General features: G+C 41.6%; 7 protein-coding genes across 7 annotated transcripts; 2 read left to right on the forward strand and 5 right to left on the reverse strand.

Moving 5' to 3' along the window:
* Window positions 1-290: 290 nt before the first annotated feature.
* VTP21DRAFT_4241 (uncharacterized protein) lies at window positions 291-2,047 on the forward strand (the record flags this gene model as incomplete). Its single annotated transcript, XM_069394631.1, has 2 exons — window positions 291-465; window positions 525-2,047. 2 exons carry the CDS (start codon window positions 291-293, stop codon window positions 2,045-2,047), a joined length of 1,698 nt encoding a protein of 565 aa, XP_069255849.1.
* Window positions 2,048-2,302: 255 nt separating this feature from the next.
* VTP21DRAFT_4242 (uncharacterized protein) lies at window positions 2,303-3,534 on the reverse strand (the record flags this gene model as incomplete). The annotated part of the gene is made up of 2 exons (XM_069394632.1): window positions 2,303-3,401; window positions 3,461-3,534. 2 exons carry the CDS (start codon window positions 3,532-3,534, stop codon window positions 2,303-2,305), a joined length of 1,173 nt encoding a protein of 390 aa, XP_069255850.1.
* A 1,181-nt stretch (window positions 3,535-4,715) lies between these two features.
* On the reverse strand, window positions 4,716-5,494 carry VTP21DRAFT_4243 (uncharacterized protein; the record flags this gene model as incomplete). Its single annotated transcript, XM_069394633.1, has 2 exons — window positions 4,716-5,027; window positions 5,087-5,494. The coding sequence occupies 2 exons, from the start codon at window positions 5,492-5,494 to the stop codon at window positions 4,716-4,718; spliced, it is 720 nt and encodes a 239-aa protein (XP_069255851.1).
* A 1,270-nt stretch (window positions 5,495-6,764) lies between these two features.
* Window positions 6,765-8,748, forward strand: VTP21DRAFT_4244 (uncharacterized protein; the record flags this gene model as incomplete). The annotated part of the gene is made up of 4 exons (XM_069394634.1): window positions 6,765-6,774; window positions 6,835-6,878; window positions 6,949-7,018; window positions 7,085-8,748. 4 exons carry the CDS (start codon window positions 6,765-6,767, stop codon window positions 8,746-8,748), a joined length of 1,788 nt encoding a protein of 595 aa, XP_069255852.1.
* A 409-nt stretch (window positions 8,749-9,157) lies between these two features.
* Window positions 9,158-10,473, reverse strand: VTP21DRAFT_4245 (uncharacterized protein; the record flags this gene model as incomplete). Its single annotated transcript, XM_069394635.1, has 3 exons — window positions 9,158-9,189; window positions 9,255-9,479; window positions 9,846-10,473. 3 exons carry the CDS (start codon window positions 10,471-10,473, stop codon window positions 9,158-9,160), a joined length of 885 nt encoding a protein of 294 aa, XP_069255853.1.
* A 1,535-nt stretch (window positions 10,474-12,008) lies between these two features.
* On the reverse strand, window positions 12,009-12,566 carry VTP21DRAFT_4246 (uncharacterized protein; the record flags this gene model as incomplete). The annotated part of the gene is made up of 1 exon (XM_069394636.1): window positions 12,009-12,566. One exon carries the CDS (start codon window positions 12,564-12,566, stop codon window positions 12,009-12,011), a length of 558 nt encoding a protein of 185 aa, XP_069255854.1.
* Window positions 12,567-12,608: 42 nt separating this feature from the next.
* VTP21DRAFT_4247 (uncharacterized protein) lies at window positions 12,609-12,992 on the reverse strand (the record flags this gene model as incomplete). The annotated part of the gene is made up of 1 exon (XM_069394637.1): window positions 12,609-12,992. One exon carries the CDS (start codon window positions 12,990-12,992, stop codon window positions 12,609-12,611), a length of 384 nt encoding a protein of 127 aa, XP_069255855.1.
* Window positions 12,993-13,014: the final 22 nt, after the last annotated feature.

Genomic DNA, 13,014 nt, shown 5'->3' on the forward strand with positions numbered 1-13,014 from the left:
TTTTTTCTTTTCATTTTCTTGTCTAATTGCTTACCATTCCTCCTCACAGTCTTGAATTTTTCCCGAGTAATAGCTATAGTCTGCCTTTGTTTCTTTTTAAAAATATGACTCTTTTTTCGTTCTAAATCCCTTCCCTTTCCCACCGCTCTTTATTTTTAATAGCTATATTTTCGATATTCAAATCTATTAGAAGCGCTTTTATCAGATTTCACTATATCCTTTATCTTTGTACTCTAGCCGTATCTTGTATTGTCTCTCCTTTCTTTGCTATTTTTTTTAACATTGTAGCGATGGCATCTGAGCATTCCTCAACGCATTCTACTTCATATATTACACCAACAGCTTCAGCTCTATCGTCCTCTTCAGCAACTTCTTCTTCTGCTTCCCCATCCGTTATATCAGCATTATCCTCACCTCCCTCTTTGCTATTACCTGCTGCAATATGGAGGAAACAAAAATCTAATGGTATCGGTATTATTAGAGATTTAATAAACTAAGATTGATTCTACAACTTTTCATAGCAGAATTCCCCAGATCGTTGCACTCCACTAATGAAAACACCCAAAACGGTACCGATGACGACTGTGACTCATTTTCTCCCGACGATGAGCTAGGCGATTCTTGGCGCGATGTATGTCAAAATATAAAACGCATGGACCAATTGTACGATGCCACGTTCTTTAGCTGGGTTAAATCGGAGGATAATGTGCTCATCACATCTATGTATTTGTATCGTATCGCAAATGAGTATCCTCTTGCACGCATCGCAAATGCTCTAAAATGGCTCGTTGCTGACTGGAGACTTGACAATATATGCCACCTAGTGCGTCACGTTACACTGGATTGGACAGGCACACTAGGCGATGTACAGAAGGCAAATTTATTAAGGCACCTAACAAAAAATTGGGCGATGCAGTATACAGCGAATATGCTAACTTCACTGCTTAGCCTATTACCGTACAACATTGATGCAGGTGATGGGAAGGCACTGGGACGTAAAGAGTATTTTTTGCGGGTTTTCGTGCGCGACTGGAACTTCTCAAAACTTAGCGAGTTCTTTATGCATTTTGGTGCACGGGCAGGTATCCCACACCGCACCAAATGTCTAATGCTTCAGGAAGCGGCACGGAGAGACAATAGTGCTTTCTCAGATAAGATAAAGAGATTGGTTCGCCATAGGCTAGATTTGGCGGATGAGTTGGCACTCACGGCTGCTGTACAGGAATCCTCCTTGTTGAAAAACCCAATCGTCGACGAAGATATTAACTCCCGGATAAATATCGCACCAAGACGACAATTGGAAGAGGTTTCTATTGGGACGGATAGAGAACTCCACGACCGATTGAATTTGGTAGAAACGTCCTCTTCAAATTGTAATGGAAATGCTTATGGAGCGAGAATGCTTCGTTTAACCTCGTCGAGATCTCCTTCCCCTTCCCCTTCGCCTGCCTCTCCCACATCCTCTTCTTCTCCAGTTTCTTCAATGACCGGTTCCCCAGCACAGAACCCTCCTCCATCCTCACCTTCACTTGGTGCACGGCGCTCTTTCACATGCTGCCCACTCTCACCTCCTATTGGTGCAGAGGCTTCCAATGTATGCAATAGCGACACAGCCTCTATCAATTCGATAGCTTCTTGTACTCTGGCTTCCTCGTCCACCTCTTCCCCACCTACTCATGCCCCTCCGAGTAACTCCATCTCGCCCACGTCTAGATTCTATGATTACGAGCGGCATCATCATTACTTTCACTATCACCACCACCATCATAATTACAATTACTCGTATCAGCGGCGAAATTCTCTCACTTTAGAATTTTCAACTGCAGAAAATGGAGCTTATTGTGAAGGTAGCAATAGTATTGAAGAACTAGAGACAAGGGATAGAGATGCGAAGGATACAAGAGAAGACGAATCAATTCAGCCTACTGGCAAAAGCTTGAAAGATTCTGAAGGTGGAGCAGGGACTGGCAAGATTTATAAAGACCCTGAGAATGGAGCGGGCACTGGGAGTATGCCCGGAAGAGGGCGGGCGACCATAGGAGCTTGACAATGTGTAATTGAGGCTTATGTAGGAGTATATCTACTAATATTTTGCTGTCTTGTGTTAATACTGTTCAATTGTTATCTTACTAGCTCTACAATCCTCCATTTATCTTTTGTGTTTCTGGTTGCTCTTTCTGGCTATTATTATTTACCATGTTAGTTCATTTTTATTAAGATTTATAAATTCGCGCAGTCTCATCGCTTCCTAAATATTGTCATCCAAACTCAGTTATATGAACACAAAATAATAATAGAAATTTCATCTCTTTGCGGGGGCGATTCCAATTTGTAGCCGACCAGCATCAAATACACAATAGTTGTTCTTAATAAATACGGCTCCCAGCAGCCATGGACCTGATATGCTTGCAATAATAGCCGAAAAACACATCCCCTTGTTGCTTTTCATCGGCTCTCTTATCAGATCGACCAGCGGGATATTGAAAAACTTTCCGCCAATGCGAAAGCCTAGTTCCATCTTGGGGAAACGGCTGGCTGACTCGCATGGTATAATCCATCCCCAGTTTGGATCATTTCTAGAGCCAGGGATTTGCCCATGAACTTTGTTTGCGACATCGCTTGGTAAAATTAAAATAGTGGAGCCTGTATCGACAATAGCCGGACCAGCTGCCTTGATAAATTTACCGTTCATAATGACTCCGTCAGTAAAAACGGACCAGTAACGTTGCTCTACTACTGGAGACCATGTTAGATTGCCTTTGTAATGAGCGGGATTGGTGCCACCAAATGTGATCTCTCCATCGCCGCCTTCAGATCTTTTTCCCAGCCAGACAGAAAAGATTGGCTTTGACAGTAGATTCTGCGCGATCATATTGTGGAATAAGGGGGGGCTCTGCATCCGCGAAACTGATTGAAACGACAAGCCAACCATACCATCGATTACATCTTCCTTGAAATCTTCGCTGGTGGATATTGCAAGTCCCATCCTCTGATTTTTCACTACTAAACCCCCAATATTCACATTATCACAAGCCTGATAACCACTTACATAAGAGCCGTCGACATAGGCCATACTCCACTTTTTATTCAGGGGTTTGTAAGTGCGTGAGCTCGAATAGTTGAAGCGCGAATGAGCCAGACATTCAGGAGTTTTGCAATCAACAGAATATATCCAAAAGTCTGCTGAGCCAGTGTCTATGTTGAGCTTGAATTTTTGTCCTGGAGTACCTACTTCCAGCACGACATAATATTCAACATCGAAATCAACGTTCACCAAAGGTAATGATACATTGGACATAAGGGCGAGACGTAAGTTGGAATGAGCTCCCATACGATGTGCCGCTATTAAAGCTTTCTGGAGCATAGAAACCGGCTTTTCGTCTTTGAGCACCAAAGGTAGGCTAGACGCGAGGAAACATTATAAATTTCACTGATATGACAGTGGGATAGGGTAGCCTACCTTAAGCCATCATTTGCGGTCATCCCAAAGCTAAGGGATAACAGCCAGATACATGCTGCAGCTATAGACTTCATATCTCCTCTTACTATTGATATAAATGTACCGTGCACAAATTCTAAGCGGAAGTATGGATATACTTGGCCAACAAAGGATGTAAATGCGCAATTAAGAAAATGGACTAAGATGAAATATTAATATAGTTTGGAGAGAGTAAAAGAAAGAGAAAGCATATGTTTGTATCAAAATAATGAATATTCCGATCGAGATCCAAAGATCGTTTCGTAAATTGACGGGGGGTTGTTATGACTAAATATTCCTTCTAGGGGGGATATTACCACGGTTAGCACAAGTTTGTGATTTGAAAAACCCTGGATCAGTTTAATCTTTCTAAGAAAAATGAAATAAACATAGTAAAGTGTCAATTGCTTACAAGCAAATAGCTGCTTTTCCCCTGTAAACTTTTTATAATAGTCCAAACTTAAAAAATATGACTGTTTGTTTGTTTGCCACCAAATCGAAAATTCATGGCTGAAGGGCGGTATTAACATAATGATCAGAGGATCCCTGAAAGTTAGAAAGTCCCTGAGATATATTTATTTTAAAATCTCCAAAATGTCCACCAATATATTATTATTACATTAGAGCATCTAGCTAGCAGACCACATTTTTTGTCAAAGTTTATATTGTCGCTTATATACCCACTAAACCATATGCATATAACAAAGATTTATAATTTTCAAATAGACTATTCACTATCTTACAAGTAGGGAAAAATGTGACAGCGTGTTTTAACAATTTTCCTTTGAATGCTCATATCTCCTGAATGGATGGAATATTATACAAGCGGCTTTATTATTAAACACTGTTGGATCTATACTATGTGCTGTTCCAACCGCTACCCCGGTTATAAATGCATTTTCTAAAAAACCATGGGTATTTTATATAGATGCTCGGGAAAAATGGCCTTCATGTTAAAATTGAAGGCATATTTATTATCGTTATTTAACAAAAATATTTTAATACTTCGTATATCCTCCTCTAGCTTTAAAAATAGCTCGGGATCTCCTCAACATACTCTCGTATAGGTTATCAATATAAGTCTTTTCTATATTCTCCCACGTGTATTTGATTCATCCCCAGAGCTTTTCCCTATCCTTTGGCCGAGAAGGATAATCTTGAAGCCTCCTCTTCAAGAGGCCACACGCGTTCTCTATGGGATTCAAAGCTGGTGATTGAGCAGGCCATTCTAAGACCCTTATATTGCGATCTCGCAGCCACGCTTGAGTTGACTTGGCGATATGGGGGGGGGGGCGTTATCAGGTTGGAATACGATCTTGTCCTTGTCCATCCCGTACCGTTCGAGTGTTCCAAGAAAACCCTCATCTAAAATGGTCTGGTACATCCTAGCATTTATTCCGCCTTCCACGCGAAGTAGAAATCCCACTCCTTGCGAAGTAATGCAGACCCACACCATGATTTCCTCTTTTCCCTGTTTCGTGGTTGAAATAATATTGCACTCACGCAGAGGCTGCCCCTTCCTTACATATGTGTATTCCTTTCCCGTGGTCTGTAAACAGGGTACAATGGTTTCATCCGAGAATATTATGGTTTGAATGGTCCGAAAACCCCATCTAACAAGTTGAGATGTGAATTTGAATCGAGCTTTAAATGGCGCGGGAGCAGCAAAGGCTTTGATCGAGGCTTTACTTCGTGACGTCTGAGCATCATTTTTACAGTTTTGTTTGTTACGCTCTTATTGAGCTCTTCTTTGATAACTTGCTGCAAGTCAACAAGCTTAGAACACTCTCCGGTTGACGCCTTCTTAGCGCTATATTTCTTATCTGATTCACTTAGACTACGTGGACGACCATATTTTGGCTTCATAGGAGGATATTTCGGGGTGTTCCATTCCTTGATGATCTTTCTAGCAATTTCACGGCTTATTTCCACTCGTGCTGCAATCTTACGTGTGGACTCTCCCTTTCTTGAAAGTTCAAGCACACGTTCTCGAATCTTTTTACGAGTTGGCTTCATAGGTGTAAGACATTGTTAAAAGATAAAAGCATCACCGTTACAAATAAAAAATATTTAGATGGAATGGTGGAGAAAATATAAAAGTATTTGGGTATCTTTGGCGCACATCTATATTTATAAAGATATCAATTTCCCATAAATTCGGGGTGCTATTCAATGATATCCTAGTTTTACCAAAGATGCATTTATAACCGGAGTAGCGGTTGGGACAGCGCATAGTGTAGATCCAACAGTGTTTAATAATAAAGCCGCTTGTATAATATTCCATCCATTCAGGAGATATGAGCATTCAAAGGAAAATTGTTAAAGCACACTATCACATTTTTCCCTAGTTGTAGTTATCAGGATGAAAGATGCCGATGCCAGTAATTGGAGCAGAGGATATTTAAAATGTGGGAGAGATTTTGAGGATTGACCGCGTTGCTGTTTATATATGATCTCGTGCACATATTAATTCCCTTGCCCTTTGCCAAGTTTGTTTAATCAAGCCAACCAACAGGATCAAAGGTAGATATTCGATGGCCAGAGTTGATCTTTTGAGTATTTCCTTATATTTTCTTTTCAGTCCTCTCATCTGCCTTTATCGGAGCTAATAAAATACCGCATGTTTAGCTGCTTTATAAGCACGATTAGATCAAAAATGGTAAGTGCATGGTGCGCATGCCCACGGTAACGCTTGCAGTAATATCTGGTTTTTATATCTCATGGACACTCTTGAAAACGTGTTCTCTTGTATGCAAAAAAAAAGTAATATCTGGTTTGAGGGAGATTTGTAATATACTGTGGCTAATATAGGCTTGAGGAAATGGTTGCTGGGATTGCTGGATTTAAAGTGATGCGGTCTCGATGACCCTCTATTTAGACAACAAACATCATCATACACTATTTGACTAATAATCAAAATTGTCTGCCGCAGTAGGAAACCATTGGGATTTTTTTCCATTTCAATTCTTTTCCAAAACTGATAGCACGCTCGAAAAGAGAATGTATATACCTCATAGGTGAAGTATATTCTTTTCGATTTATGTATTGAAACCATATATGAAATATCCTGGTTACTAATTGTAATCCAATAATATATCCATTCACCTTTAGATATATTTTTTTTATGACCCAAGCATATTTGTGAATTAAATACCGATAGATTATAATTTGACAGAATTTCATTAAGCCACGATTATTTTCGGTAATTTTTATTTTCCACGCTGATTCACACACTCATTTTCACGAGAAAACAAATATCTCTCTTTCTAATAATTTGAGAACCAACATGAGCAAAGGTATAACATGATAAATGGTCTTTAACATGCCGTTATATTCATTCTTCGATGACCTTTTAGAAACAAAGCAAGCGCCGAAACATTTAATGAATGACCCCAACACGGTATTTATAGACGTTATTTGTGGTCATTATCTTCGTTATCACGCTCTAATTCTCTCTCTTCATTTTACAGATCGTGGTTGAATCCCTCCGGGGTCTCTGTTATTCGAACGCGCATCTTCGCCTCCTTGAAAAAGAAAAAGGTAGAATGTTCTACAATATTTCGTTTTATTCGTAAAATTATTTTAAAAGACTTAAAATACCGCTAGTGATTTATCGCGCCGATCTGGAGAATATCATTGAAAACCAAGTAACTATTGTATGTGGTGGAGGAGCTGGGCATGAACCTTCGCATGCTGGCCTTGTTGGCCCTGGTCTTCTATCTGCTGCTGTCTCAGGACAAGTATTTGCTAGCCCTTCTACAAAACAAATCAATGCTGCACTCCGAAAGTGTCGTTCACCGCATGGGACACTACTGGTTGTGAAGAATTACACAGGAGATAGGTTACATTTTGGGCTGGCGGCAGAGCGTGCTCGTGCTGAAGGTGCTCGAGTGGAAACTGTTGTAGTTGCTGAAGACGTGGCCGTTGGAAGGGAAAAGGGGGGGCTGGTTGGAAGAAGAGGTTTGGCAGGAACCGTGCTGGTGCATAAAGTGGCCGGTGCGTTGGCTTCACGGGGAGCAGCGTTAGAGGAGGTGCACAGAATTGCAAAATGGGTAGCAGAAAACATCGCAACCATGGGTGTGGCTCTTGAAAAATGCCACGTTCCCGGAAGTTCGACTGAAGAAAAGCTGGGTGCTGGGAATATTGAATTAGGGATGGGCATTCATGGAGAACCTGGGATGCTTACCACGAAGCTTATTCCTATTCGCGATCTGGCGCGCCGGATGCTTGATACCATCCTTTCAACTGACCCGGACCGAAATTTCTTACCAATGCAACGTGGTGAGGAGTGTTGTTTGCTGGTGAATAATTTAGGTGGAACGAGCAATCTTGAATTGGGGGTCGCGGTGAAGGAAGCAGTAGAGTATCTGAACGAACTTGGCATGGCACCACTTCGAGTATTCTCAGGAACCTATATGACCTCTCTCGGTATGCCCGGGGTATCCTTCACGCTTCTACGCCTGCCACGTGAGAGCAATCCTGATAAGAACCTTGTCTTGTCGTTGTTGGATGACCCTGCAGCCGCTCCCGGATGGATAAATCCCGTGACGTTCCCCTCAGTCAAGGGTGCAGGAGCTGATTGGCAAGGCAAAGAGGAATTGGCAGGAGCTTCAAACAATACCTTTAATTCGGTGCCAGTGGACCCAGAGCTTTTCTCTGCTGCTCTACGCAGTGGATGTACTTCCCTCATTGATGCCGAGCCCGAGATAACACGATATGATTCTGTTGCTGGTGATGGCGATTGTGGAATTACACTGCGGAATGGCGCAAAAGTAGTTTTGGACGCACTGGACTCGGGAAAACTTCCTATAACAGATGCTGCAGGAACTTTGATGTTTATCTCTGATTTGTTGGAAGAGAGTATGGGTGGAACTTCTGGAGCCCTCTATTGCATTTTCCTAAATTCACTGGCGTCGAATTTGCGAAACTTTTCATCGGATGCGAATGATACTAAGAGAGTAGATAATGAGGTATGGACTAAGGCGATCAAAGGTGCGCTTGATGGGCTGGGTGCCTATACACCTGCACGCAAAGGGGACCGAACGCTCATGGATGCCTTGATACCATTTGTTGAGGCACTTCAGGAAGGGGGGCTGGAGCGTGCCGTACTAGCTGCCGAGTCCGGAGCGAAAGCGACGCAGAAAATGTCGGCCCGTTTTGGAAGAGCGAGCTACGTGGGGGAAGGGCGCGAGAATGCCGTCCCTGATGCAGGAGCATGTGGAGTTGCGTGTCTGCTGCGCGGAATATCTCGTACACTTTCTAATCAATAATTTATTTTGTTAGTTTAGAGTCACTATCATTGATGGTAATAAAAAAATCAATATTCGGCATTTTTTGGAAAACAGTGAAAAACTATCTATCGTAGGCCCAAACCAACCAAGGTGCAACTTAAACAAGATACAGTACAGCTACATACTTGTCTATTTGGACGAGGCCATTCGTGAGAAGTTAAATGAGAGCTTGTCAAAAGCCTTGTTTGACAAACTACTTCGGGTGTCCCCTGGTTTCAGTCTCTTCAGCAAACCAGAATGAGCTGCTATTTCTACCTGCGGGTGTATCACAGGTGAAGAGTCATGGGAAACGACAGTAGACAACTTGGAAGGGGTGGATTCAAAATCTGAGTTCTGGGGATATTTCGAATTAGTTCGGCTTCTTTGATCCATTGCTCTTGATGAAAGATTATAAGAATCCTGGGTTGAGGCGCATTTCATCTGATATTCATCCAAACAACGCATGATCGTGGCTATCCACTGCTTTCTAGCTGTTACTGACTTACATTGGAAGTAGTGAATCTTGTTGGCAGGCCCTCTTGTCTTGATATGAAAATTGTGCATATTCATATCCTCTACTCCAATTTTGCAACCGCGTAAATCGATATGCAAACTTGAATTGATATCGCAAGGTGATTTCATATAGTAGAAATCTATTCCACGGAGAACACACCAGCGTTGGTTCCACACCTTGTAGTGATCACCCTGCTTGTGCAGCCAGCCCTGATGTTCTATGAAGAGTGATGTAAAAGTTTTGCAATTGCGGGGGGGGTGGGAAGCGATCTTACTAACTCTCCGAAAAAGGGTAGAAAAAGAAGAAAGCTGTGGATGATGCGAACGTGAAGAGTGGTCATTGGTAGGGATCTTGATACTATTGATGAGAGCGTGTTTTGATTGCTTTTGTACGTTTACTATGGATTGATCTTTGCAGTCCGTCCATTTATTCAAAACATTTTTCTGGGGCCATGCATCAGTCAGCCCTACTCTCTCGGCCCTTTCTGTTTGAGATTTAAAAACCTCCCTGTCTGAGGATGAAGTTAAAACTACTGCTGGAAGGAGTGGCTGCCTTGGATTATCAATAACTGCTGCTGATATACTTGTAGCTGCTCTTAACATAGACGATGAGTTCGAGTTGTGTGTAGACTCTATTTGCAGAATCCTGACCGCAGCCATTGTTTTGAAGCGTCTACCATATATGTCGAGGCCCAGTTCTTTAAGTTGTTCCATCGTATGGATAGAGAGTAAGATATCTCCAGTAATTTCGTGATATTCAAAGCTGCTCGCCGTGTCGTCTAGGTGCAGATAGCGAAAGAATTTTGAGACCTGATCAATACTCCAACTTTCAACTGATGTGAATTTCAAATCCTCCCGCTTCAATGTAGCGCGCACTTTTCGGGTTAAGATACTATACATAGCGTTGGTACCTGGATAGCTGCCGTCAATATCTTCAAGGTAGTGTGACCAATTTTGGAAACTCCTCGATAATTGAATAGAGCTCGCAATCTTTGGATGGGAATTTAGTCCCGGACATTGCGTAGTCTTTGGCGATTGCAAAAGTGTATGGTTGGCAGGAAATAGGCCAACATGACCCTGACAAGTTCTTCCATGCCACCATCCGTCTCCGAAATGCTCGTCTCGTTCTAATACTTCAATGATATCACCTTGGTGAAATGAAATCTCATCAGCATTATCAGCGATGTAGGAATACTGAGCATACACTTTCATAGAGAGATAGTATGATTTTATTGTGGGTGTACTCTTGCATCAGCACTCAATAGTACTATATAATACGAGACCAAGTGAGTTGGCTTCTCGCTATTTTTTTTTTCGTGTCAATTTTCAATATAGTACAATCAACCCCCAGGCCATAATTGGCAAGTGTTCGAAACACGCTTTAATCATTTCCTGGTCCCAGCGAATGTTCGTTTAGCTCCCAAATCATTATTGATTTTCTAGATTTCCTAAAGTTTAAATAAAAGCTTCTCATACTTGCTCGGACTCTCCGCAAAGCTCCTAATATTAATTATGGACCAGAAATACCAGGGGCCGTGCACAAGGCTACAACCGGGTTGTAGATTTCACATTAAAGACAGCAATTGCTATCAGTCAAAATATGCATCGTTAGATATAATCATACAATAAGGACAATAGAAGAACACATCACCGAGCGCCCATCCCAGGGGGATGGAGTGGCGTTATGAAAGGACTCCCTTTGTAAACACGATAGTTAAAGCCATTTTTCTACCCCTTCCATGAGAATGGTAATAGTGTGGTTACCAAAGGTGGGAAAATTGAAACTCTACGAATAGTGGATGTAAAAAGCCTAGTCTTCAACCTATATTTTGAGGGCATTCATAGTAATGGAGGCCATTAAGATTGACAGTAGCATATATAATGAAAATGTTGATCTATTGGCATTTCTCAATGGATAGCATATGATTGCCGGGAGAATTAGTAAGTTCCTCTACTGTGAGAGACGCGCTTCTCTAATTAGTAGTATCTAGATTGATTGCCCTATATATAAAATTACCTATAAAGACTCCTAGACCTGCCTGATTTGGCTCTTGATTCCTTGTACCTCTCATGATCACAACCGATTTCTGGTTCTAATATTTTTACTCGACCCTTTACTCTTCAGGAGTAAATTATCGATTTTATTTTTGCGATCGAACACTAGACAGACACTGCATCAGGCATAGCGTGCTAAGCAGGTGCACCAATAAGTTCAGTTGATAAAAGATTTTTCTCCAAGCCAACGATGAATGTCTTATATTGCGCTCCATTGTAAATTGTGTTGAATGTAGTGTTGAGAAAATAGCTTGTGAAAAGAGAAGAGGCATCTATAGGATAGTGCACACTAGTGCATAGTGGGATTCGTTCGTGCAGCTTTCGATTTTAATTTTTAACAAGCGATGTTATTGAAAAATATCTTGTTAAAATAAAAAAGAGGGTAGCTTCTATGTCAAATGTACCCGGGCAATGCCCCTGATCTAAATTAATGAAAGAGAAAGTGAAAAATTAAAAAAAGTTTTTTTTTGAGATTAATGGATCTTTATTGAAAAGTATTCTTTTAAGTTAATATAGTGACTTGTCAGTCCTCAGAAACAAGAAATACATGTAAGCAATGGTTGAGCGTGTGAATACCATCCTATTTTTCAAGGACGGTATTATACAAGAGAGGAAAAGAATATAAACAAAAACAAAAAAAAAGGAAAAATTGGAATGCGGGTGGTATGGTATTCGGCAAGGTCGTATTGGAGCTAAGTGTTTTGGTTGAAGGATATTTCGTCTCCTTGGACTTGTATCCAACTACCCTTACACCAAAGCTCTTGGAAATCTTCTTTCTTATCCTTTATGGACGCTGACCACCATTTGGATCTCACGATTTTTTGCATTTCGTGACCTAGTTGTTCAGCGAGCGCTATTTTGCTTGGTTGGGCGTTATCCATTATTATCGATAATCTTGATCGATAGATGATCCAAATTGCTGCCTCATGGACCGTTGACACTACTTCCCGTTGGTAGCCCATGGTTTTGTAGTCTGTTCCAAATAGTCTGTCTTCCTTGGTTGACTCGTGGGCTCTCACTCCAAGAATGCGGCATACGAAGTTGTCTACCGTTTGCCATAACTGATTTATGGCCGGGCATTCCAGGTAGGCATGGCTAATGGTTTCCACTGCGTTGGTTCTGCATCGCTTGCAAATATTAGGTTCTCCTGACCACTTACTAGTGATGATGTTTGTCACCAATCTGTGTTTCAAGAGTCTCCACCTTAGTGTCCTATGGTTGGGTTCGCTCGGCCGCTTTTTCCAGTACATCCAAGCTACCTCCCAACTGATGGAATCGCTTGAGGTCTCTTTCTATTCCGGAGTGATATTCTCTCCTTTGCTTGTCTTGTAGAGCCTCCCGATTTTTGTACGGAAGTTCTTGATCTTTGTGCCAGCTAGCACACATTTACCCAGCGGGAACGTGCATGGTCCTTCAATCTGTGGTATACCCTGTAACAGGGCATCAGCCAGTTGTGGGTTCAGTTGGATCTCTCGTTTCCTCCAGTGCCACTGAAGAACTATGTAGCTGTCTCTAAATCGGCTGGAATATTGGTCGGAATTTCTCGCCACGTATTCATGGACTTCTGGTTCTACCATCGGTTTGTATGTATTAGTCCTTCGGTTGAGTTTAAAGAAGTCACCTAGTTTGACCAGTCCTACACTTTCGCCCTTCGAGTTTAAAGGACATCCACCCATTGTGAGATATGAGTTGTTGTTT

Source organism: Calcarisporiella thermophila (assembly GCF_041956535.1).
Source record: "Calcarisporiella thermophila strain CBS 279.70 unplaced genomic scaffold VTP21scaffold_2, whole genome shotgun sequence".
Lineage (NCBI taxonomy): Eukaryota > Fungi > Calcarisporiellomycota > Calcarisporiellomycetes > Calcarisporiellales > Calcarisporiellaceae > Calcarisporiella > Calcarisporiella thermophila.